The following is a 27,671-nucleotide window of genomic DNA, read 5'->3' as shown; positions in this document are numbered from 1 at the left end:
ATAGGAAATGTGTTTTCATGGAATGAATTAACTCCTGTATTCCATTTTCACAGTACAAGCAGGTGGAACAATACATGTCATTTCACAAACTGCCTTCTGACATGCGACAGAAGATACATGATTATTATGAGCACCGGTACCAAGGAAAGATCTTCGATGAGGACAATATTCTGAGTGAGCTCAATGATCCACTGCGGGAGGTAAGATACATAAGGAATCCATTTATCAGTTATGTCATTTTATATTGATGCCAATCTTAGTTATTAAATTGTGCAGCTGGATAAATGTATTGAATTGTATATTTAATTTTTTTTAACTAAAATATGATTTTCCCTTATTGCAATTATATATATTTTATTATATTTATCACTTTAAAACACAGTCAGGTTTATTAAATAATTTGTCCATTATGTACAGTATATCTGGTGCCAAACAGTCACCTTAATGAGACCTCTTACCTCTGAGACAGGCCTGTATATGGTAACTGGAAACTTTTCAAAACCTAATGGGAAACAAAAGTGTGGTGCCCCAAGTGCCCTAGGACAAGCTCTGGTAAGTTGGGCGAGTAAAATGCTAATGAAGTAGTTTAACATGCTAATCAGATTGTCTTGCTTGTTGTGTGGCCAAGGGAGGGCTTGCAAACTTTAGCCCCGGGGGCAAGACTTGACCAAGCAGCCCATTAGGAACATTTTAAAGGAAGAAAAATGCAGGTGGGCCACTATGGGACCGGCCCGGGGGGCACATGCGCCCTGCACCCCAGCCCAGCCTGCCCCTGTGTATGGCCCAACTTAAATACACATTACAAACTTGGCAGCGCTCTACCTATCCACTGCTGCCAACCTGCTCTACCTCATCATTATTTGGTGACTCTATGGACCTAGTTTACAAATTGCTTTAAATGCGCATCTAGACGGTCCACCCTGGGCACATCAGGAACACGCATACGCTCTATACTTTGGAGACAATCCCGCCAACTTGATGTGCACCTGGGTGTTCAGAGAGGTGGAAAAATCTGAAGAGGAGCACTGTGCATAAGTGTAAGCGTCACGTCAAAAGTCCTCCTACCACCCCTTGATTTAGCTCATATATGGCTTAAATTAAGCATGAGAGTGGCTATTTTTATTACACGTGGCACTTTTGGATTACATAGGGCAAATAGAGCCTTGATATGAGCTTCCTATAAAATGTATAGGTTGAGATCTGCTTTTCACCAGCTCACTGCAAAGCAAGGAAGACAACTAAAAAATAAAAACAAACACCCTCTCCAACTATTTCTACACACTGTCTGTTTTTTGCGCTGTTTTTTCAAAACTAGATGAACCTTTTCCATCCTCCTACTCCGACAACACCTCCCATCTCCTGGTGCAGACTTCGGCTCCTCTGTCCATGCCGCTATCCTGCTCCCTAATGCTCTAATCTTTGGCAGAAACTGAGTTGCATTTGTGCAAATCGAGGTGCACAGCGCCTTCAACGAGGGCTTTGCTCTGTGACTTGGCTGTTTAGTGATTTGTACATGTGACCAATGATGTGTTAAGAGCACTGGCAGAGCCATCCAATCAGTGCTCTTGACATATGTATGTCAACAGCACTGAAATTGAAAATACTCCTTCAACAGAAGAAATATCCACTACAAAGGTATCAGAGGTTATTAAAATATACTGAAATGCATGGGTCCTGGACATCAGTTTTCCACTGATGTGCTAGTTAAAAAAAACAATGGTCTAAGTACATAACCCCTTAAAGTTGTCATAAGCTACTCAAACTACTTGATATATACATGATATGGACAATTTTTTTTTTTTAAACATCTGTTTTACAAAATTGGTCGTTCTGAAGAGCTCAGTGACTTCAAGTATGGTACTGTGATAAGATGTCACTGATGCAATAAGATGGTTCGTAACATTTCATCCCTGCTAGATAATGCAGGGTCAACTCTAAGTGATATTATTAGAAAGTGGAAGGGTTTAGGAACTCGGACATGAAGCAGAAGTCCATGTAAAATCATAGAGTGGAGTCAACGACTGCTAAGACACATGGGGCCTGAGTCATTAAGGAGAGCAAAGCATAAAACAGGAGTAACATTTGCACCTTGGCAAAACCATGTTGTATTGGAGGGGGAGGTAAATTTAAAATGTGGGGACAATTTTATAGTTGGGGTAGGGCATGTCCTAGATCATTTTTACATTTCAGTGTAATAATAAAGTAATGAAGTATTTGTGTGCTAGATGAAAAAACAGCCAGTATTTAACTTATGTGCAAAATAATAAACTAATTTGCACTCCTTGCATTGTAATATGGTTTGTCCCAGAGAACATTTACTCCTTTTTTGCCTTAATGACTCAGGCCCATGGTGTGTAAAAGTCGCCAACGTTCTGCTGATTCCATAGCTGAAGTGTTCCGAACTTCCACTGGCATTAATGTAAGCACGAAAACTGTGCGGCGGGAGCTTAATGGAGCTGGTTACCATGGCCGAGCAGCTGCATGCGAGCCTCACATCGCTAAGACCAATGCCAAGCGTTGGATGGACACTGGACTATGGAGCAGTGGAAACGTGTTCTGTGGAGAGACGAAGCACGCTTCTGTTTGGCAGTCAGATGGGTGAGTCTGGGTTTGGCGGATGCCGAAAGAACGTTACCTGCTTGACTGCATTATGCCAGCTATGAAGTTTGGTGAGTAGGGATAATGGCATGGGGCTATTTTTCAGGGTTTGGGCTAGGCCCCTTATCTCCAGTGAAGGGCAATCTAAATGCTTCAGCATACCAAGTCATTTTGGACAGTGCTATGCTTCCAACTTTGTGACAGCAGTTTGGACAAGACCCTTAGCTATTACAACATGACTGTGCCCCAAAGCAAAGCAAGTGCACAAAGCAAGGATTACAAAGACATAGTTTGATGAGTTCAGTGTGGAAGAACTTGACTGGCCTGCACAGATCCCTGACCTCAACCCCATCGAAAACCTTTGGGATGAATTGGAACAGATATTGAGAGCCAGGCCTTCTCGTCCAACATCAGTACCTGACCTCATAAATGCTCTACAGAATGAATCGGCACAAATTCCCACAGAAACACTCCAACATCTTGTGGAAAGCCTTCCAAGAAAAGTGGAAGCTGCTATCATTGCAAAAGGGGACCAACTCCATATTAAAGTATATGTATTTGAATACAATGTCATTACAGTCCCTGTTGGTGTAATGGTCAAGCGTCCAAATACTTTTGGCCATATAATGTATTTCTAGTAATATTACTTGCTGTTTATAAAGTGCAGATTTGGTAGTCCTGATCTAGCAATATATAGACATACTGTACATAAAACAGGAATCAATCCCCAATCACATTCTCTACCTAAAAGCAGAAGGTTTGAAGTAGGACATCTATTAAACGTAATAATAATGCAAGGGCTAAAGTGCACTATAGAGAGTCCAGGCAACAAAATTGCTTATTACTGAACCGGTTATTGTAAAGGGCTGCCTACAGAATGGCTAGAGGTTACAAATCCTTCTCATTTAGTACACTAAAACTAGCTTGTCATAATCCTCTCTGCATCCACCATGATTAGTTCTGGGGCCTGATAAATTGGAAAGGCCATTACCCTCTCTCAGAGGTTATATTTCACGTGGTCCACAGGCCATTATGTTTTACCACCACTTTAATGTGAAAGATAAACCATTCTATGTCCCTGGTGGCAATGGATGAACTGTTTCTGATCTATACAGTAAACATTAAATCATTTTACGTACACTCAGTCCCTCTGGTGAATTTAACATAACGGATAGATGGCTTGGACTGATTTCATCATTAGTCACAGTAGAGGCCTTTTGCGAGACTAGGATTAATATATGGAAATGCCTGTCAATTCTCGCAATAAGCTCATTATTTTACTTGCTATGATGCAATCCATGTTATTTATACAGTTAGCGAGATTTATCTGCGGAGTTCACCATCTTTATGTTACACAATTGTGTGACAGACTTTCTTACTGAAACACTTGCAGGAGAAAGCAGTCTCTCAGTGTTGGGAAATGACTAAGTTATTCAGTTCTAGATGGCGAGAGCCCACATATGTTCAATTACCTGTCATACATCATGCTTGGAAACGAAAAAGGAGGATTGGCAGGTCTCCAAGCACAATTTATGTCATCTTTCATACAATCTTCCTAGATGCAATCACATTACTGCCTGTGCTTCTTCTGCTCTGGAATGTAAATATAATGATTTTTACAAAATTATGGGTCTATTTATTATCTATCCAAAAATGGATACAGGGCTTCACCCTACACATGGTGACCCCTGCAGGGGGTCCTCTGCCGGTGACAGATCTTACTTATGCTGTGGAAGTACCACCACAATCATTTTCCTGGTATTGTCATCTCAGGATGGGTATAGCAGACGATAATGCATGAAAAAGTGCTTTGGCATTTTTTTTTATTATTATTATTTTTTATTTTTTTTATTTTACGATTTGTTTAATTTTACTTTGTTTTTTTAAATTAGTGGGACTGAAATCCTAATCTTGGGCTATCAGTTCCACTGCTGATTGGCTAGCCACTTCCCACATGCGCACGTCTCCCCATACTGGCCTAACGAAGTGGTAAGTCAACTCTGCTAAGAGCCGGTATCGCAGAGGGAGCTGATAAAGACTTGCGCACAGGAAAAAGTGTTTGTAAAATTGAAGCTAAAGTCTTTTAGAGGTCTAAAAGTTATCTCATCTTTTTTCTGTGCAACAGCTATTTTTCCCTTCCTGATATTAAAGAATATGTAGGAAATGTAAAAATGGACCTCTCCAAGTGCAAATGTGCCCGTCTTTACGCTACATGCATAGATTTTGCATATAAAAATGACAAAGTCTATGGGTGGGCAAAGTTAAGCATCTTTTGATGTGACAGTGGGCTAGGCACATGAATGCTGCTAGGTATACACCCATAAGACAATGTTGTGTTTTGCAGACCAACATTATTTAAATGAGATAGAAGGGGTGGAGAAGGCACAGTTATTGAGACATTACCTGATTAGCAGGTGATCACACAGCATTATCTTCCAATAAATGACTTTTGTCTTCGGAGATGATGGAAATTAAATATTGACCTATACTTTCAAAGGAAAGCTCAAGGGAAAGTGCCTTTCTAGACCCAATTCAAACTAATAATAGAAAAAGATCACAGGCACAAAAGTGTCAAGTGTAATAAATCCTGAAATCCCGTTACTCTCCGCATTAAGGGTGTGGGGTGAAGCTGGCAGTAATATCGACTGTCATGTATCAATATATCTCTTTGCACCATGCGCATTTCCAGTTGGGCCCCCGAAAACCGCAAAAATAAGTGGATTTTAAGTGACCAGTTTCCAAAACCAGGGGGTATATTTACTAAACTGTGAGTTTAATAAAGTGGAGATGTTGTCTATAGCAACCAATCAGAATCTAGCTTTAATTTTTTTAGTACATTCTACAAAATGACAGCTTGAATCTGATTGGTTGCTATTGGCAACATCTCCACTTTGTCAAACCCGTAGTTTAGTAACCAGCTGTGTATGCATGAGGTGGACAAATAGGCGAATTTGCGGTTTACTCTCTTCTGTCCCTTTAAGAAGTACTGTTTAACACATATAATTACATGTAAACATTAATTGGTTTTAGTTATTATGGAAGGACTCTAATTAGAGATACACTCAGTCATTGTTACATGTGATGGTGACGGCAGCCGCATCAATATCAGTACTTAATGGGATGTGATAATTATCTTTGTGAGGGATTTACCGAAGTTTTAAATACCAATACAATGAATTTGAAACTAACTTCAGAAATCAGTCTCAGAGAAATAAATTTTCTTGATCTGACAATCACCAAAACTGTACAAGCACTTTAAGTACTGATATTTTTCAGCGATTAAGGGTATTCTGAAAGGGGAGTTATTAAGAACCAAAATAAATTGTTTGGATCCTGAAACGTTCACCAAAAGATTGGAGGAATTAATTGTCAGACTCCAACAAAGAGGTTATAACAATAAAATCATCAGAGATTCAAACTATTTTGTATCTAAAGCTGGGTACACACTACAGAGTTTTCCACCAACTTTTTATGCCGATCGATTTTACATTCGATCGATGGTCCGATCACTCGGCCCATGGACTGCATACACACTAGCCTTGTTTTAGATGATAAAGGGAAGAGCGGACGTCCCATTAGCAACTTTTTACAGCCATGTTGTCGTGAGCAATGATATACACACTGAAGCAACATCGGTCGGAAACTTATACACACTACACAACAACAGAAAGGAAATTAGAACGAAACTATTGAATGGTACGACCAACCAAATGAGGTGACAATCGTCCATCTGGGCAGACTTTCGACCATTGTGTCACTACACACACTGGCCCGACTTTTGGACGAGCGGTCATATGTTGGCTGGTTGAGCCAATTATTGGACAAAAACCCTGTAGTGTGTACCCAGCTTAAGAAGGATAGGGAATCTCTTATCTACCCTTCAAATAATTATTCTACTGAAGATACAAAAATTAGGATGATTGGAACATTCTGCACAGAATGGAAACAATTAAGCGAAATATTCCTGAAGCATTGGCATATTTTGCTCTCAGATCTTAGAAAGAGTCTTGATGATTACATTTCCATTACTTGGAGAAGGTCCAAAAATTTGAAAGATCGTTGGGTACACAGTCACTATCAAAAAAAGGAATATTAATCAGTATAGAACTAAAGTTTTTTTTAGCTGTGGAACCTGTAAGGCTTGTCAATTTACCATAACTACAAAAGAATATAAAGACAAGTACGGGAAAATTTGGACAATTATGGATTTTCTGAATTGAAACTCTTCTGGTATTATTTACTGTATTTCCTGTCCATGTCAAAAGAAGTGTATTGGTATGACTAGTGGTCTGTTTAAGAAACGTCTGCTAGAACATGTGGGAGATATAAGGAACGTCAAAGGAGATCAAACTAATCTAAAAGTTCTAACTACAGTAGCTAGGCATTTCCTACAATTTCATGAGAGTAATCCAAAATTAATGCAAGCATTTGCAATGGAGAAGGTACACATGGGGATCAGAGGAGATCTCCAAAATGAATTACTTAAAAGAGAAACAAAACAGATATTTATGGTGGGTAGTAGGATCCCCTATGGCCTTAATGACCATAGCAACTATCTTATTTATTTATAAAAATTATAGGATCATACCTATAATAATACTGTTATTTGATAAGATAAAAATTCCTTTTTGTAAGGATAAACACTTTTAATAGTAATGGCGTTATTATATCTAATCTCTAACAAGAATATTTTTTCTGTGATTCCCTATCTCCTATACATACCCCTCTTAGAATTGTCACATAATGATTGTTCAAAAGTTACTTAGATGCACATTCATCTTTATTATTATTCACAATTAACACATTTATTTTATTTTATTTATTTTTCAATTGTATTTGGTTCACTTAATGAATTAATACCCAATTAATCACCATTAGTAATTTTAATATATATAGTTGTATATACAACTATACTCTCATCAATATTACTTCACACAATTATCACTTACCTTTATTATGTTGAATCTTTATATTTTTAATGCATTTGTATTCAGGGAATACTAGGAAATTCAGAGAATAGATCATTTATATAATATGATAATTATCATTCTTAGAATAAACAGTATATTTTATTTTTCCAGTAAATATACCATGAATCAATTCACTTTTGTAATATACTGCATTCATCTCATATAGATCGATTTAGGAGTATAAGAACTATATCCCGGTTACTACATCTGTCTCCTTTGATTATGACATAAGATTAACACTCCTCATTTCCCCTATATATAGATATAACAGATGCAGACCTTTTTATTTAATACACTGGGATTTGTTCCAATCATCTACTATTTCAGATGAACCAATGAGAACATAAGAGGGGCGGGACTCATGACGAATAAGAATAACATTGGCTAGTCAAACTGCCAATCACTCTAACATCTATGCCATCTAATTGGTCCACTTGCAGTGACGTCATGCTGGGGGTGGTCCTTTGAGTATAAATAACCTGTCAGAACAGACCTCCGGCTTGCCTTGAAAAAGTAACTAAGCAAAATGCTTTCACTTGTTACATTACTCCACTCGATATAACATAGAGCCCCAGTTAGAAACTTTATAGGCAGCTAGCAATACACTTTCTTTAGAATAGGCCTCATACTGTACTTTGGATCACCATTATGGCTCCTTAAAAACCAATAAGAGCGCTATATTGATATAAAATTGGTGTGCATTATACCTATAATAAGAAGACTAATTTATGCTACTTAAAGAGAGCCTATTTCAGGCACCTGTTACAGACCTGATTTATGGGTCTTAGATCCATAAAAATAGATAGCAGCTATTTACTTAACTGCTTTCTATATAGGGGCGTGAGATACAAATATGCAGCTAATACCTATTTATTAAGAACTATTATTCAATGAAGCTCAATACAAATCTTTCTCCATAGTCCTTAATCTGTATTATATTAATAGATAATGTGCCTCCTTTATGGAAGATATTTGAGTTTATTTCTGCTTATTAACTAGGAAGTTAAACACTCTTATATAGGAAGTACATTTTGTAAGATACACTCATCTATGAAAGCCATTTGAGTCTATTTCTGCTGATTAATTATGAAGCTAAAGACTCTCATTTTGGAGGTATACTTGTATAAGGACTTGGATTACCATATATGGACAATATATGAAAAAAGTGGAGTAAATAATTTTGCGCAAATAAAAGGCTTTATTATACTTTATTAATGAAACAGTTGCAGTGTCACACTGCAATTTTATATCACTTATAATGTCAACACTACATGCACACTTTGTTTTTAAACTTATTTAGCTACTTTCCATTGTACCAGGTTATGATTAATATGTTTTAACGTATACCAATAAAATCTAAATAATTTTATATTCTCAATACATCCTGGAGTGCCTTGATGTACACTTCTTTTTTCTGGTCCTTTAGTATCATTGAAAATATAGGGCAACGCTTGTCATGTAACATAGTTGATGAGGTTGAAAAAAGACACCAGTCCATCAAGTTCAACCTATTTTGGATCTCCTGCGATCCCTCACTTATATTTGAAATTGATCCAGATTATGCAACCACCAATCTGTTTCAATTGGGAAAAATCCCTCCAGACCCAATATTTTTTCCCTATATCCACTACTATCCTTCATTTTAATAAATGGTTGTATTCCTGGATACACTTTTCCGCTAAAAAACTGTCTAACCCTTTCTTAAACATATCTATTGAATCTGCCATCACAACCTTCCTTGGCAGTGAATTACATATATTGACTGCCCTTACTGTAAAGAACCCCTTCCTTTGCTGGTTATGAAACGTCCTCTCCTCTAAGCTAGGGGGTGACCGTGTGTCCTGTGTATAGTCCTTGGGGTAAAAAGTGGTCTGTATTGACCCTTAATGTATTTGTACATAGTAATCATATCTCCTCTTAGACGCCTCTTTTCTAAAGTAAACATGCCTAAAATGGCTGAGCTTTCTTCATAACTTAATGACTCCATACCGTTTATCAATTTTGTCGCCCTTCTCTGAACCCTTTCTAGTTCCAAAATATCTTTTTTATAGAGTGGTGCCCAGAATTGTACTCCATATTCAAGATGAGGTCTTACCAACAATTTATACAGTGGCAAAATTACACTGTCTCCCCTGGCATCTATGCCCCTTTTTATGCATGCCAATACTTCATTTGCCCTTGCAGCTGCTGCTTGACATTGAGCACTTTTGCTAAGTCTACTGCCTACGAGCACTCCCAAATCCTTTTCCATTATAGAGTCCACTAAATTAATCCCATTTCATGTATATATTGTGTGCTTGTTTTTGATCCCTAAATGCATAACCTTACATTTATCTATGTTAAACCTCATTTTCCATTTGGCTGCCCAATCCTCCAGTTTATTTAAATCCCTCTGTAGAGAAGCTACATCTTGCTCTGATTTTATTACCTTATAGAGTTTAGTGTCATCTGCAAAAATGGAAACTTTACTCTCTAAACCATCACCAAGGTAATTAATAAATATATTAAAAAGTAGTGGCCCCAGAACGGAACTTTGAGGTACTCCTCTTAAAACTTTTGACCAATTAGAGAATGTTCCATTTATCACAACTCTCTGTTCCCTGTTCTCTAACCAGTTTTCGATCCAAGTACAAATGTTGTTTACTAGACCCAGTTCCCTTATTTTGTAAACCAACCTCTTGTGTGGCACTGTATCAAAGGCCTTTGCAAAATCTAAGTAGACCACATCTACTGTGCTGCCCTGGTCTAAGTTCCCACTAACTTTCTCGTAGAAACTAATTAGATTAGTTTGACATGACCTATCCCTCACAAATCCATGCTGATTCCCACTAATAATCTTATTACGCACCAAGTAATCCTGAATACTATCCCTTAATATACCTTCCAGTAGTTTCCCCACTATTTATTTCAGGCTTACAGGTCTATAATTCCCTGGTTGTGATCTCGTTCTCTTTTTAAACAACGGCACCACATCTGCTATTCGCCAGTCCCATGGTACTGAGCCTGATGAGATTGAATCTATGAAAATTAAGAATAGCGGTCTAGCTATTTCTGAGTTTAGCTCCATAAGAACCCTTGGGTGTATGCCATCTGGATCTGGAGTTTTATTTATCTTAATATTCTTCTATATACATTGTAAGAATCAAAAACATTTTTTTGTGGGTGTGTGGTTTCTGTGTCTATATTTTGAAATGAGAATACGTCCCTAAATGTGCGCTCTTCATAACTCAAAGCTAATTTAAATATTTTGCCTGTGAAACAACCCAGACATTTGTTTTCAATGTATATCTTGCACTAGACCAATCAAAGCAAATGTCTGGCTGGTTGCTATGGGTCACTGCACATAACAACTAACCATAGCAACTATGGCTTACTACTTATTTGTGTTTTGTAGCAAATAACATTCATTAAGGGTGAATTATGAAGCTGCAATATTGCAAGTCCACAGAGCAACCACTTTTTTGTGACATCATGAGTTTAGTCTTCTGCGCACGTTCACCTGTTAAAGCACACGGCTCTCAATATTGTATCAGCTGTGGAGATGCCAAAGTTTGTCCTTTATGATTGTTGGAGCTGGGTGAGCGTGGGCTAGAAATGCACTTTATTTTGCTCTCACAAGCAGAATCAAAATGTTGTTTTCTGCTGACATTTAAATACGTTTTAAGGGGTGAAGATTTCACATTTAGGGGGTGTTGTAGAGGATATTGTGAATCAGGAATGCTCCTAGATCGTAAATTGATAGAAAATAACAATACAATATAATGATGTCAGAAATGCCTATTTGTTGTGCACATTAGTGGGCACTGGAGATCTAAATGTCTCAGGCATATAGCAGCAAACGTCATGTTTAATCAATTCATCCTCCAGTTGTTGAAAGGTTGCCTTTCAATTTTGCTAAATATATTTTCCCTCATAAAACACATTTCTGAAAGAGCTAAAAATAACAAAATTGAGCTGTTGCATTATTAAATACTGTATTTAGCTACGCTTAATGAGCAATAACTGGCTTGGGGTGACATTCAGATAACAGACTTCCTTCATGAATATTGCTAACACAGTGAAAGAGAGAGAGAGGCATGCTACAATATTTCATCATATTTCCAGATTCCTTTCAGGCTTCGTCTTTACTGAGTAGTTCTAGAATCAGCTATACTGATTCATTCAAAGGAGCAAAATGACCTTCAAATAAGTAATTATCACATTAACAAATGAGCGAGGGCACTTAAGCTGGCGAGATCATTCCAGAACGCATTAGGGAATGTTAATGCGGTTGGGGGATGACCTCACAGACAAGCTGATAACGGTCATCTTACGACTGCACGGACCTGAAAATGGTCTTATTGATTTCGGTTAGGCATTGAGATTGTTTTGGGGTCAATTACCTTATAACACATGTGATATTGCGTTGTGTGCTGCTATCAACCAAAGTAGTTTAGGCCTCTATTTTCTATTTCTTCCTGCCATTGTGTGGACCAGTGTACTTTAATTTTCTTGAACGTTACGCACAAATGTTGTAGTCTGTTTGTTCACTGATCTGAATGTTCTGTGGGTGTTGCTAAACAATCTACAGTGATTGACAATTTGGTTGAAGTGACCAAATAAGAATCGCTCAGTGAGACCAGTTTAAACAAAGTAGTGATAGATGATAGTGAAACAAGTAAATATGTATTAATCCATAATATTAAGACATAAAGATATAGAAATAAAGATACACCAGTGTATATATATATATATATATATATATATAGACAAAAACACTGGAATAGTGTTTTTAGGCAGCTATGTTTGTCCCAGTCTTCTGACCTGCATGTTTTAAACACCCCAGGAAAATTTGTGTCTGTATTCATACAGCTTGCAAGGGGCGTTTGGCCAAAAAGCTGGTAAAGGGTTCCCGGGGTTATGGGTGGAGGATGAGGGTGGGCTCCATACATTAGGCCCATTTCGGGTCTCTTGGGCCTCCAGCCTGAGGATAGACTGATTAGCACTGGCACCTGTGTAAAGGTGTTAAAAAGCAGTCAAGCTAGACATCCTCTCTGCTCTGCCTGGGGAAAAGGACTGCAGAGTCTCTATAGGAGAAAGCCTGATATGTGTTGTGTGTACACTATATGTGCTGGAACTTCTAATGTTTTTCTTTAGTTTGGCAGTAAGGAACGACTTGTGTTTAGTTAGTGCCGGACAGGCAAGGGGTTTATTTTGAAGTTTTTATTTTTTCTGCTTAGTAAAATTGGGAGAAGCCAGTGTACCCAATCCTTGGACTTGTGTGATTTCTCGGCTGCTGTGCACTGCCATCTACACCAAGAGATGACTCCTGTCCCCCTATCCTATACTGTATGCAACGGTTTTGGAAAGTGTTATTTGTCTATATGCCAAATATGTTCAGTTGGCTCATTTGTTGTTTCTCACATTCTTCTCTGTTCACTTTTAGGAAATCGTAAACTTTAACTGCCGTAAACTGGTGGCTACGATGCCTCTCTTTGCCAATGCAGACCCCAATTTTGTCACAGCCATGCTCAGCAAGTTGAGATTTGAGGTTTTCCAGCCCGGAGATTATATCATCCGTGAAGGAGCCGTTGGGAAGAAGATGTATTTCATTCAGCACGGCGTGGCTGGCGTCATTACTAGATCCAGCAGGGAAATGAAACTGACTGACGGATCATATTTTGGAGGTCAGTATGATAAAAAGTGGGGGGAAAAACCACTTTAAAGAAATGTTAATCAGCAAAAGTAACAAGGTAAGACAAGATTGACGTATCAGTGAGCAGTAATGTATGTAAAATGCTAATGGAAGGCATAGACATCAACGGAGCTTTAAATAGTAGACGTAATATATAATGTTCAGATTTTCATTGACTTGATCCCAGTCAGGTTAGCTGTATATTGGACACTACTTCACTGCAGTACTGTTACTAGAGTTAAACAGAAACTTTATATCTAATTACCACTTTTTTTGCTTTTATTGTTTGTTCTAAGCTTTAAAACTACATATGAAGTTTAATTATTATTCCAGAATTAAGAATTTGGTCCTGCAGGACGATATATTCCCTTCAGGCACCAGGTGTGTGCCAACAATAAAGCAAACAGAGGCAACGGGTTTTAGGCGACATAGTAATGTTTGGAATTTATTGTTGCAAATGTCCAAATTAGTAATTTCCCGTTGGTAGATCTAATAAAGGTTGTGATTTATAGGGTACACTATACTAGGTTTTTATGTTGATCTATGCCCAGAAAGAGTTCGGGTGCCAGTTGCTACAGGTTCTTGGGGTCCCCCATAAGCCTCTCTCCTGATTTTCCTAGTGGAGCGGTCCCCAAGACTTCTGCACAGCCGAATTAAGCTATATATATATATCTTGTTATGGTGATATTTTTACTGCACTATTTAATATGAATTTGACATTACATATGAAAGGAAACAATATGCTTTGTTAATGTTTTGTTCCTTTGCAGAGATATGTCTTCTAACAAAGGGCCGTCGAACAGCCAGCGTGCGCGCTGAGACCTATTGCCGTCTGTACTCCCTTTCAGTGGAGAATTTTAATGAAGTACTTGAAGAATATCCCATGATGAGAAGAGCCTTTGAGACCGTTGCCATTGACAGACTAGACAGGATAGGTATTATTTCCTTATGTATTTTTTAGCACAATTTTAGACACTGGTTTGCATTCAATGTTATCAGTCAAATTGATATTTATTTATAAAGAGATGCATTTTTTGGAGGTTAATACATCATTCACCATCATTAAACGTGCCTTTCTGCATGTGCATGCTGGATGGTGATTTCTTATAAATCCCTGTGTTTATTGGTAGCTTTACTCAACCGGAGAGATTTACTAAGAATGAGAACTTCCTCAGGTCTTCCGACTTAGAACTCGCACACACTTCGGTTACTCTGTTGTAAAGTCCATTACTCAAAATGTCATAGGACAGTGTTTTAGGGCAAGAGCACACGGGTGCTTTTCATGTACCCATGGAATGTTCTGATCTGTGTTTGCGGCTTGGTAAGTTAAATTGATTAAAGATCATTGAACACTACGTAGAATGCTCCAACATTGCATATGAGCGTTCAAAGTGAATGATGAACGAAGCATGGATGTTGCATAGCCTATTGTCTTGTGGCTTTGGTCTGTCCGTGTAGACGTGTTCTTCATGTGGATTAATTTCCCCTATGTGTTGCGCTGGTTATGTTGCATTCACCATGCTCCCATGTGTAAAAGCCCTTAAGAAAGTGCAATACTTTTTGAAAAAAAAAAAATTTCTTTACCACTTAAAGAAAAAATTCTGAACTAAAGGAGAAGGAAGCACCCGTCCGTATTTCTACATTTATTGCAATAAGGTTGGTGGAGTCTACAGTACTGGGACGTACCTGGCCCAAGCAGTGGTTCCAGGGTAGGGTGTGAGCTGATCATGTGATCATCACATCCAATGGTTGGATGACTGCTACTGCCAGGTACAAGGCGGCTGGGAATTTCCTCCCCATTAAATTGAGAGACGTATTCCTGTTCTATGTTTGTGTATATTTCGTAGTTTAAGAAACTATATAGCATATATTATTATTTTTATTATTATTACCATTTATTTATATAGCGCCACTAATTCCGCAGCGCTGTACAGAGAACTCACTCACATCAGTCCCTGCCCCGTTGGGGCTTACAGTCTAAATCCCTAACACACACAGACAGACAGACAGACAGACACACTGGGGTCAATTTGTTGGCAGACAATTAACCTACCAGTATGTTTTTGGAGTGTGGGAGGAAACCGGAGCATCCGGAGGAAACCCACGCAAACACGGGGAGAACATACAAACTCCTCACAGATAAAGGCCATGGTCGGGAATTGAACTCATGACCCCAGAGCTGTAAGGCAGAAGTGCTAACCACTTAGCCACCGTGCTACCCTATAATTAGCATATAATTTGGGGCCTGCTTCTAAACACTATTACATTTAAACCAGGTTATGAAATTCTTGTATTTTCCACATAAAATCGTATAAAAAGTAACATGTTAAATTATATTTCAGCAATTCCTTAGTATAGATTTGAGAAAATTTTCTACCAGTAGAAAAACACATAGACACATATCTTGAATAAAGTCGCCCTGTGAATTATTTTTTTTATAAGTAACTCTTTGCCAGTTATATGTTACTCATTATTGATTTACAACCTCTGCCTTCTATGTTGAGGCACTGTTGTACCAAGCACTACAACTGTAGGAAGTTTTTGTGCATTGTGAATTGATATATGACCATGTGGTCCAAAATGCTTATAGTCCTGCCCACCTAAAACCAAAAAATAACTACAAAGGGAAGTAGTGTGACAGTGCCGCTCTGGCCTTGCGATTCTGAAAAATGTCTGTGTTTCCTTAAACTTTGAGTCATCATACTGACCCTCGCTATATAGAAGAAACCAGTGGTTGAAGTGGAAATTTAGAAGTGTTGGTATGGAATATGTCACTGAACAGTCAGGGGTGAGGAAGCCACTGAGGACCTACACACTTTAGGGAAATTGATGGTTTTAACATAATTTTTTTTTACCTGTGTCAATAATCTTTATGTTTATTATCTAATAAACCTAAACACTTATAGTAAAAGTAAAGTTAAATAAATACAATACTTTATAAATTCTATTATACACATTACACAGAGCCTATATGCCAGATGACCCCATGTCTCTATGTACAGAGTGGGATGATGCTGATCCTCTCTGTATACTGTATACATCATTATACATAAGCCTATTGTAAAGTGAATTAAGCAGAAGAGTTACAATTTACAGCATTAACAACTCATCTACTGAGGGGGTCCTTTACCTGCGGTACAGGACATTTGTTGGGCTTAGCTGGAGAGTGGAATGAAAAAACATCCTGACCCAGAATCCACTGAGGCTTTGTTCAGAGAGTCATTCCCCCTTGTACCCCTCTTCCCCCCTCCACCTGAGAGACTGCACCCAGAAAAGTGGGGACCTTCACAGTGCTCACATCATAGCTCCCCTATACTGACAGCCTGGGTGAGGGGCCCTTGTCACAGGTTTGGGACCAGGTGTTTCAGGATGCACAGAAGGCTGTAACTTACATAACACTAAACGCTGCTTCCACCTGGTCAGTCTCACAGGCTGGAGGAGAGGACATCTCTCCATACATTAAGCAGCCAGACTCGGGGCCCGAAGCCGATGTTAGTCACACTGATTAGGAGATCTATTTGTTGCCAGCTGGGGAGAAGAACCAGGAGCTTTTACTTACAGCTCCTGATTGCACCTGTTTCTAGAGTACACGAGTAGTTTGGATAAGTGCCGGTATATCATACCGCCCTACACCGGCCGACTTCGAGTACTGGAAGAAACCACATCAAGCTGAGGTTTAAAGTACAATTTGAAATATCACCCATCTGTACATTGGAGAATAGGCCAAATAGTGTGCAGGGGGGGGGGGTGGAATGTTCAAATGTAGTTTAATGTGGTTGCTGTCTCATTGTGGCTTCCTGCACAGAGTCAAGCGCAGCAAGCTGCAGCGAGACGATGGCGCTCTTTTACTGGATCGGTCTTGACAGTGAGAAATAGTCTTGTTTTTCACTATGTATTGCCCACAGGCGTGGTAAATATTTGGTTTTAAATGGACAGTTTCATTTTGTCTAAATGATTTTAAAAGGAACATATTATTGTTGTCCATTAAGACTGATGTCGCATCAAGATTCTGCAATCAGATACACTCACAAACAAATAAAACATATAATTTATTGGTCCCGTTAACCAGATATGCCACCCAACAATACAATGCTATGTGTCTCTAGCCCATCTAATGAGGATTTGACTTGATGGAATTTTCATAAACGATACATGATACTACAGGTTCGAATGCCATAGCTACACCATCTCTGCTCCCTCTTACTTCATGGTGTTCTTCAGAAGTTTGAACTCAGGAACGTTCTGCGTTGCATCTGCCTCACTTCTCAGAGGAGTCCGAACGAAACATCTGGCTGTTGGGTGTTGCTTTGCTTATTCCTCTGCACTTCTAAGCCTTCTTATTTACCCTCCCTGATAAGCTGACACCATGGTTTAGCTGGATCTTTTTGGCATGTCCAAAGGCTCTGACTCTGCCGATTCCCTAATTATGTCATTCAGCTTTCAGTGCCTGAGCTTTCTTGCTTGTCCTCTGTGCTTTCTGTCCCCTTGTCTCAGTCTGTTTCCTTGGCTTCCCAATCTTGACTCTATGTGGTGTCTACCTTGTACCTATCTTCTTCCTGTGTGCATAATTCTCTTGGGTTCTCTGAGTTTACTTATTTTTCTTTAATGTCTGTTTTGTTATTTGCTAACTGTTTTCAGTTTTGCTAGTCTGTTATCTTGAGTGGCAGATGTTTATTACCTCAGGACAATGTAATATTTTTTCTCCCTGGTTTACCTTTTTGTTACCCTGCTCTTCCATTTGTCTTAAGTTCTACTGAGCCATTTCCTCTTTTTTTTGTTTATATGTCAGCCCTCTCTACTTAGTTTAACCCCTGTCTGTCTAATTACCACACCCTGTGGAACTTCATGTCCAGGTCTGGTCCTCTGTTCGTTTAACCTTTTAGTTCTCTGGTGTTTGATGCCACTTCTGGTACCATTATCCCTTCCATCTCATGTTCCTGGATAACATACCTCTACCTTTTAGAACCTCTTGAGGTTTTCTACCATTCCTTACCACTCTGTCTCCACTGCTAGATTCCAGCTTCAATCCAGCATGGGTTGTCAGACTGTTGAGTATTACACATCTGCATAGCATGCCACTGACATTACAATAGCGTTCCTGCGAGGAGTCGGATAAAAGACTAATTAACTAATAAAAAAAAAGCATTTCTGAATCTATTGGCTAGTATGATATTTTTCTTATAATACTTAATATTTGATTGCTAACTGGTTCAAGACCAGTGTTAATATTTTATGATAGATTTAAGAGTAATGTAACATGTTAGAGAGTGTGTGCCTGATTGCTGAATTATTCTTGCTTCAATGCTTTTATTTGATGAATTCCCCCCTTCTTTCCTCTGTGTAGCAGAACGGCTGTGTTCCTAGTTGTAATTCTCCATTCTCAGGGGATAAGTCACTAAATGTAATAATCTAGGCATACTGATGAGGTCAATTGTGGCTCAGTGTCTGACTACTTGGTTCTGTAGTTCACAAAAATTGGAGAGTTCTCATGTCTACATAGTTTAAAGGATAAATTCTCTTCTTGTGAATATTACATTGCTAACTTAATTAAAACATAAGGGCATTTTTTCAGTATTGCTGCCCCTGTCTCCTTCAGCTTATTAAATATACTGTTTAATGTATTTAAGGGTTATCTGACCTAAGTAATTCATCCGTTCTTCATTGTCACCATTATCATACTGATTCAAAAGGTGTTTCACTGTAAGAAAAGAAGTATCTCTGGAATCATGTAAAAGTCAGGTTAGACAACTGTGAGGTTTGACTCAATACAAAGATATAGCTAGGAAATTCAGTGGGGAAAAGTGACCCAAACTGTCTGATTAAGTGATAGAATCCTATAACGGAGGAACATCATTTGATACAATGTCAGGGTCAACATATCCATATCGCCCAAGTGCCTCGATTTCATCAGGACAGTCCCATTTTGAGAGGACTGTCCTGCCATCTCGCAGTCAGCACATTTCTATGAGCTCACAGACAGTGGAGGTATATCTCCTCTCACCATGGTGAGTGGATGCCGATCGTACCAGAAGCACGTGCCTTCTAGGAGGGGCAGGGCATGTCCCGATTAAGGGTTTTGAAGTGTTGGGCGGTATGCATCTCTGTAATACTATGCCGACTAACATTACATTTATTACTATTTATTGTTAATAGAAAAGGTAAAGTTTGCCTTATTCTGCATGATGCTGCTTTTAATAAAGCTACTAACTAACCTGCGATCTGCTAGCACAAAATATGAGTATTCCTACTAACCTAAAGCTGCTTTTGCTAGCTACAAATAAATTGTATAGGGTACGTACTAGCTACAAATTTAAATATGCCCTCTCCCCAGTGGCATGCCGGTGTTCAGTTGCATTCACTGCACAGACAACACAGCTTGAACAGATCTGATGCTACAGACGTCTATGGAAATCTGCTGTGAATACACAATGAAACCAGTTTCAGCACTGGCTGGAACTAATCTTTTCACGTAGTATTCAGTGCTGGAAAGAAATGTCAGTAGAGCTATTTTACTAACATGGCATCTAGGTGCCCTGAACCACAACAGCCAATCAGATATTTGCTTTCATTTTTTAGCTTGTAGCTAACTGCCGATTGGTTGCAACTAAATACAATGTTATAAAATGAGTCCTAGTATTTAAAGAATGCTCAGTGAGCTCTAGAAGAAAATCTGTTCACTACAAAGTGAAAGCAACTGGTGCCATCCAAACATACAGTAGGGGAGCTACATGTATATTCAAACTTGTAGTGGGTACATGCCTTAAATTATAAGTTATTTGTTTTCCTTTATTCCAATGAATAATTGTATTGTCCTGACATTTAACACTGCTCAAAGTCACATATTTGTTTAAAGTTTCAAACATTGTTTTTCAAATTTCAATACATTGTGTATTTTCTAAAAGTTCTATTTACTATTACGACCTAAGAACTCCCTACAAAAAGTTAAAACATTGTATTAGTTAGTTGGAGTTTGCTATATTACGATTAAATCTTGTGCATACGTTACCTGCAATGTGCAATTTACCTGTAGCCTCCAATATCTCTCACACTACTCTTTTGTGGATTACTATGGCTGAATCACCTGAATCAAACACCCTGAACTGGAGCTGACGTCTCTCCTTTTGTGAAAGCGTCATTTGCATGCACTTGCTTTACACAAGGGACCATAGATCTGTGTGTTTGAATCAGGAAAACCATAGTGGTAGTATGCAAAACAAAAGCTTGGGGATCAGACCTGGACAACCTGTGGCTCTCCAAGTGTTGTGACACTACAAGTTCCAGCATGCTTTGCCAGTAGATAACCAGCCAATAGCTATCAGTGTAAACTTGGACTTGTAGTTTCACAATACCTGGAGAGCCGAAGGTTGCCCAGACCTGCTCTAGTAAGTCTAAGATTAGGTACACGCTGAAGAATTTTCCGACCGACGTGTTATCTACAACGATTTTGCTAACAACTGAAGGTCCGATTGCTCGGGCGATTCATGAATACACACTGACACCATTTACCTTCAGATCTGTGCTCTTCATCTGGTCCTCTAGTCATTTAGAGAATGACAGCACAATAGTCACTCATTCATTCCTGTCACACTGATTAAAACTGCCTTGTTATAACTATCCACATGTCCTTACGAATTTCGTTAGCTTCTGTGACTCTGAAACAAAATTTTCAGTCTCAGAACGAACAAACAAACTATTCCATCTACAGCACTCTCTACATTTAAGTTACCAAGACTTGTTTATTGCCGGCAACGGCTGACAAGACCATAACTCTGTAAACTCTATGGAGATCGTGATTGTGAGTGTATACACAAAACATGATCGGAAGTTGATTCGAACGAGATTATTAAACAGCACGACCAACCAAATGAAACGACAATCGGCACCTTGGACCGTTTGTCGCTTATGGTGTAAGTATACACACTAATGCGATATATGGTCAAGTGGTCGTTTATTGGGGCGTGATCGGCTGAAAAGCCTCCCGTGTGTACCTAGCCTTTGCTTTGGCAAACAGCTTCTCACAGGTAAATAACAGATAAAACTTAACTTAATAAACGTAACCAAATATTAGTTTTGAAGTTTTCGGTAAAGTTCTTTATCGATATATAGGTTTGGTTTCAAAATGTGATATGTAATTAAACATACACATAGTTTAAACATTTGTATCCACAATCCTAATAATGGAAAACATGATTATATATAAAAAATGTTACAACACAATAAAAAGAAAATACAAAAATATTGTAATGTTGCTAAATTAAATGCCGATTGCATGATAAGATTAAATCACTATTCTCTCATGCTGAATACATTTATTATACCGAGTATGTAGAGTAATGACCACCCAATCTGTATAGACAGTAAATTAAATCTAAAATCATGCTTCATTTAAATTTTGAAGACATGACAATACAGACTTACAGCCAAGCAATTTTATAATGAATCAATACATTGTTGCAAATTGTAATACAAATCCGAATTATGACTCATACAGGTGAGTTCAGTTGTTTATTTCTGTACTGATAAAAAATACATAATATTTTACTACCTGCATGAAACATATCATATAATCTATTAAAAACTGCACTATTGTATAGGAAAATGGCTTGTTGTGATACATTGATGCTTGCCAGTAAGCTTTACCATTACCACATCTCATGCATTGAGAAGTTATAAATCATATTTTCTTCTTTAATCTAAATAGTGTATGATTATGCATAGGATAAAAAGTAGTACAACCATCTAGACATGTAAGTATGTATAACAATGACCGCTATTTATGATGTTATTATATATATTTCAAAACTTGAATGAGATGTACTAAGCTCATTTGCTAAAGTGATACACTGCACCTTGCAAAGTTTGCTTAGAGGAACTTAAATCAAACCATGTATATTAATAATTTAATATATATTTGCTATGTTGTTCTAGAGGGAGAACTGCAATGACTTACACTTCACTGGTTTGTCAGATCTACTCTGTTTAGGAGAGAAGTAAATATTTGCTCATTGGGTGATGTCTTTTCTAAAAAAGCCCCTCTCATGTCCTCACTCAATATCTAGAGCTAGGACCAAAATGTGTATTTGCTTAATAATGCCTAGTATAGGGGATGGATATATAGTATATGTTGGACCTCTTTAAATGCTATGGGGCAGTTGTGTCTGGCTCTATTTTACCTGCTCTTTGACGGTTCTGGGCCCTATTAGATAGCAGGACCCCTTCCCTCAAGGCAAGGATGGAACACATCACCAGGCCTCATAACAAAATCTAGGGGGTAGACCAGCAGGTCCACCCTCGTTAGAGCTCCTGCTCTTCTCTTCTCTTCTCGGCCTTTATTCATTAAGGAAAGTAAAACAAAAATATGAGTAACTTTGCCCCTTGGCAACACCATGTTGCATTGGAGGGGGTGCTAAATTTAAAATGTGGGGACAGATTTATAGTTGGGATAGGGCATGTCCTAGATCAACTTTAAATTTCAGTGTAAAAATAAAGCAAGTATTTGTGTGCTACATGAAAAAGCAGCCAGTAGTTAACTTATGTGCAAAATAATAAACTAATATGCACCCCTTGCATTGTAACATGGTTTTGTTCAGGAGAAAACTTTTAATTTTTTTGCCCTACTTTCCTTAATAAATCAGGCCTCTCATGTTTAAAAATAGAAAGTAGATTTTGTTACTGTACTCAGAGCCGGATTTACACCTCATGGGGCCCTAGGCAAGATATCGGTTTGGGCCCCCCCCCCTTTACACACACAGTGGCCCCTCACACACACACAGTGGCCCCTCACACACACATAATACACGCATGCAGTGGCCCCTCACACACGCATAATACACGCACGCAGTGGGGACACACACACGCATAATACACGCACGCAGTGGGGACACACACACGCATAATACACGCACGCAGTGGGGACACACACACACATAATACACGGATGCAGTGGGGACACACACATAATACACGGACGCAGTGGGGACACACACACATAATACACGGACGCAGTGGGGACACACACACATAATACACGGACGCAGTGGGGACACACACACATAATACACGGACGCAGTGGGGACACACACACACATAATACACGGACGCAGTGGGGACACACACACACATAATACACGGACGCAGTGGGGACACACACACATAATACACGGACGCAGTGGGGACACACACACATAATACATGGTTGCAGTGGGGACACACACACAATACATGGACACAGTGGGGACACACACACACACACACACACACAATACCAGGCCGCAGTGGGGGGACACACGAACAATACCAGGACGCAGTGGGGACACACACGCACAATACCAGGATGCAGTGGACACACACACGCACAATACCAGGACGCAGTGGGGACACACACACACTTAATATACTACCCCACCCCTCCCCCAACTTACCTTTTTCCTTGTAGGAGCTGTGGAGTATTCATCCCCTTCACACATGGGACGGCACTTGTGATGTAGTGCATGTCCCATGTGACACACAGCAGGCCACACAGAGGAGGGAGGGAGGAGACCAGCCACCACACTAGCCCCATGTGGCCCCTCCCCCAACTCGCGGCACCCAACCCCCCCTCCCCCGATTCTGTCCCCCCAACTGTGCCCCCCCGAGAGCCGCTAGCCCCTAGGCAGGTGCCTAGGTTGCCTAGCGGTAAATCCGGCCCTGACTGTACTTAATACTATATAATTTTATGTTTGCTGATAATTCTAGTGGTAAATAGATTTTAGTAGAGAGGAGCCCACTAGAAATAATTGCTCACAGTGGGAGATCTATACATTATACATTTAAAATAACATTATTTAATATAGCATGTTTTTTAAATCATAAGGGGCCATTTATGATGGCACGAAATGTCAGCAAATCTTTTCCTGTGCAGATGTCGTAATGGGGAAACAGCTCTGCCTTCTGTACCGTTCGCCCCTTCTCCACGTTAAATTGAACTTTGTTTTTACTTCTCCCTAACAGCTACTTGCTTGAATCTCATTAATGTATTAAGGAAGCCACTCCAATCTGATATTGCAGTGCAACTCTGCAGCCCCCTTCACAACTGACTACAGTGCTGACTAGGTGCTGCTCCTCCTCTGCTAAATTGGTGGCTTCTGGACGATGGCACTTCTGCTGCTTGGGGGAGGTCTTCAATTAAAGTTCTGGTGGAAATCTGTTTTAAATCAACAAAATAAGAGTATATTGGGGCTTTATTTTTTTTGACCTGTTATATTTGTAAAATATTTAGTACATATTAACAGTGGATAGGATGTGCAACCTGTTCCCCATAGAAAGCACTGTTTAATGCCACGTCTGAGCTGGTGCTAAAAATAATGCCATTGGTAAAACTCCACTGCTCACATTAGGAAACACATTCATGCTGGCCCCGTCTCCACATCTTACACCTGCGCACCAACATTTTTGTGCTATGCCGGTACATGGATCAGTATGCATACTGGATTTTAAATCTAGCCATCATCATTTGCTTTAACAAAAGATGATATATTGCCTATGCACAGTGAGTGAAAGACTACCACAGAGGTGCAAAGGTAAACGTGTGAGGCTACAAACATTTAAAAAAAAAAATCGAAATCTGCTGCACTCGTCATAGAAAATATGACCAAAAGTATTTGCACACCCCTTCTAATTAATGTGTTTAGCACATTGCTAAAAGGTGCACATAATCAAGCATGCAGCAATGCAATCTTCATAATCAAACATTAGAGCTCAATGACTTTCAAAATGGCACTAAAATAGGATGCCACCTTTACATTTCTGCCCTGCTAGAGTTGGCACGGGCAACTGTAAGTGCTGTTATTTTGAAGTGGAAATGTCCTGGAGCAACAATAGCTCAGCCATGAAACAGTAGGCCAAACAAGTTCACAGAACGGGGAACACTGAGTGCTGAAGTACGTAGTATGTACAAATAGTCTCCCCTCAGTTGCAGCACACACTACAGAGTCCAAAATGTCTCTGTAAGCAATGTCAGAACAAGAATTGTTCGTCTGAAGCTTCATGGATTGGGTTTTCCTGGTGAAGCAATCATCACAGGCTTCAGATCACCATGTGCAAAGCCAAATGTCAACACACACCACCATTGCACTCTGAAGCAGTTGAATCACACTTCTGAAGTGATGATTCACGTTTCACTATCTGGCAGTCTTAAGGATTAATCTGTGTTTGGCAATTGCCAGGAGAACTCTTCGTAACCGAAGGCGTACTACCAACTGTACAGTCTGGTAGAGGAAGTATAGTGGTCTGGGGATTGTTTTTAATGGTTTGTCTTGGGTCCCTTAGTTCCACTGAATGGAATTCAGAATGGTACAGCATATAATGGCATTCTAGATAAATGTATGCTTCCAACTTTGTGACAACAGTTTCGGGAAGGCTCTTTCCAATTCAGCCTGACAATGTCACCATGCATAAAGCAAGGTCCATCAGAAAATGACTTCTCGACTTTGGTGTGGAAGAACGTAAGTGGCATCAACCTGATTGAACATCTTTGGATAAATTGGAAGGATAACTGCAAGCCAGGCTTATTGCCCAACCTCACTACTGCTCTTGTGGCTGAATGGATGAGAAGCCCTGCAGGCAAGTTCCAAAATCTAGTTGAAAGCCTTCCCAGAAGAGTGGAGGTAGTTATTCCAGCAAAAGGGGGACCATCTCCATATTAATGTCCAAGATTTTGTAAACAGATGTTCAACAAGTGCGTATGGATGTGATGTTGGGGTGTTCACATACTTTTGTACATGTAGTGTATGTGGCATATAAAGCATGGAATTGGAAATTTTTATGTAGTGGTTAATGTTTAGTAATAAGTTCTGGAAAACTATCAAAACAACTAGCTAATAAATTACGGATTGGGAATAACTGCTAAATGTGGTGCTGATAAGGTCAATGATAGGTAATGGTGCTTATTGATATGTAACAAAGACTAAACAATAGACTCCTATGGACCTAGAGATTCACGAATGGCCACTGAGAATGACAGACATATCAAAGGACCAATTACATCCCAGCCGGAAATGTAAAACACGAAGGTCAGAGTACATACACCACATTCTCTTGAAAAAGTCTGTAACGAAGACGAAATACCATGCCTACATGCCTACAGTGATGCATTCACTTACAGGAAATCCTGTAAACCTGTGCATTCCACAGTGGAACGCACGCGGTGAACTTCATTCACCTCATCGGGGGTCAGCGCTTGGGTACCAAGTGCACAACTGAAAGGACCACCAATCGCAAGTATTACCATCACCTTTGCAAATTGTGAAGAGGCTTGATCACTATAAACTAAATACTGATTTCAATATCCATGTTAGTGACTATAGTCGAGCTGGACACATGCAATTCCGATCAGTTCATCTGTTGGTTCAACACAATCAGGACCTCTTTTGGACATTGTTTTTGTTATTAACAAGAACCTCTCTTAGTAAAGGAGAATTTGAACTGAAGTCAAAGTATGGATTTGAATTAATGCATTGTGGCAATCAATGGAATTATTAGTGAACTGGTAGTGAGTGCAATATATGGTCTGATTTTATCCCATGTGATTTATTTTGGATTTTTGTGATTGAACTGAATATTTATGCCTAGTGTTGTTTTATATTATTGTATATGATTGTAGATTGATTTTAAGAACCCCATGAGGATTGCTTTTAGCTAAATTTATATTATATTGTTATTAGCATCCTGCAATAACGACATATCAATAAAAACATGCATTTAGAATAATCAAAATATATAGGCACTTTATACCGACAGGATAGCTGAATATTACATACTCCAAATCATGGTAATCTTGACACCAGTAAGAGGATATTCATTTAGTCAGTGAGCGCCTACCTTGTGTTTTTCGTCTTGATTATAGTTAAAAGATAAAAAGCACTGTGGATCTGCTTTTCTACTGGGTTACTCTAATTGGTGACTGGATTTTTAATAATCTTAGCTACTAATTAACAAGTCTTATAATTCGACCAAAATTGCACATTGTACTTCTACTGAGCATGTGCCGTATAAGTTTATGTCAGTACAGGTATCGGCAAACCTTTTTGGGAACTTTTTTATATGTACATTTTCTATACATGTAATTGAAAAAAATGTCTGCAAATTTATTAAGAAAATAATATTCTAATAATAATAATATTACACACTTGATGCCGATATTTTATCCCTAATTTGTCATTGTGTGTTAGGTCATATGTTTTTGTATATGGGGAGAATTGTCATTCATTCTATAATACTGTTCATTGGCAATATTGTAAGTTATACTGTACGTAACAGGATAACCAAATACTAAACAGTGGAGTGGAGTCGTAAAATAAAACAATAATTTAAACATCAAATTTTATTCTATATGAGGCAAGTCTCACATTCTGAGGAGTTTTGATCTCACTGATAATTATGCATTTTACCAT

At 38.9% G+C, this 27,671-nt stretch overlaps 1 protein-coding gene across 1 annotated transcript in view; it reads left to right on the top strand.

The window, feature by feature from the left end:
• HCN1 (hyperpolarization activated cyclic nucleotide gated potassium channel 1) overlaps positions 1–27,671 on the top strand; it is a 363,129-nt gene that overhangs the window by 322,839 nt on the left and 12,619 nt on the right. The window contains exons 5-7 of the mRNA XM_075183866.1: positions 54–200; positions 12,994–13,234; positions 14,013–14,177. Of these exons, the coding sequence (XP_075039967.1) occupies positions 54–200; positions 12,994–13,234; positions 14,013–14,177 (553 nt within the window). The remainder of the gene's footprint in view (positions 1–53; positions 201–12,993; positions 13,235–14,012; positions 14,178–27,671) is intronic.

This window comes from Mixophyes fleayi, chromosome 1, assembly GCF_038048845.1.
Source record: "Mixophyes fleayi isolate aMixFle1 chromosome 1, aMixFle1.hap1, whole genome shotgun sequence".
Lineage (NCBI taxonomy): Eukaryota > Metazoa > Chordata > Amphibia > Anura > Limnodynastidae > Mixophyes > Mixophyes fleayi.
The sequence above is the reverse complement of the archived record's forward strand: the minus strand, read 5'-3'. Positions and strand labels throughout refer to the sequence as shown.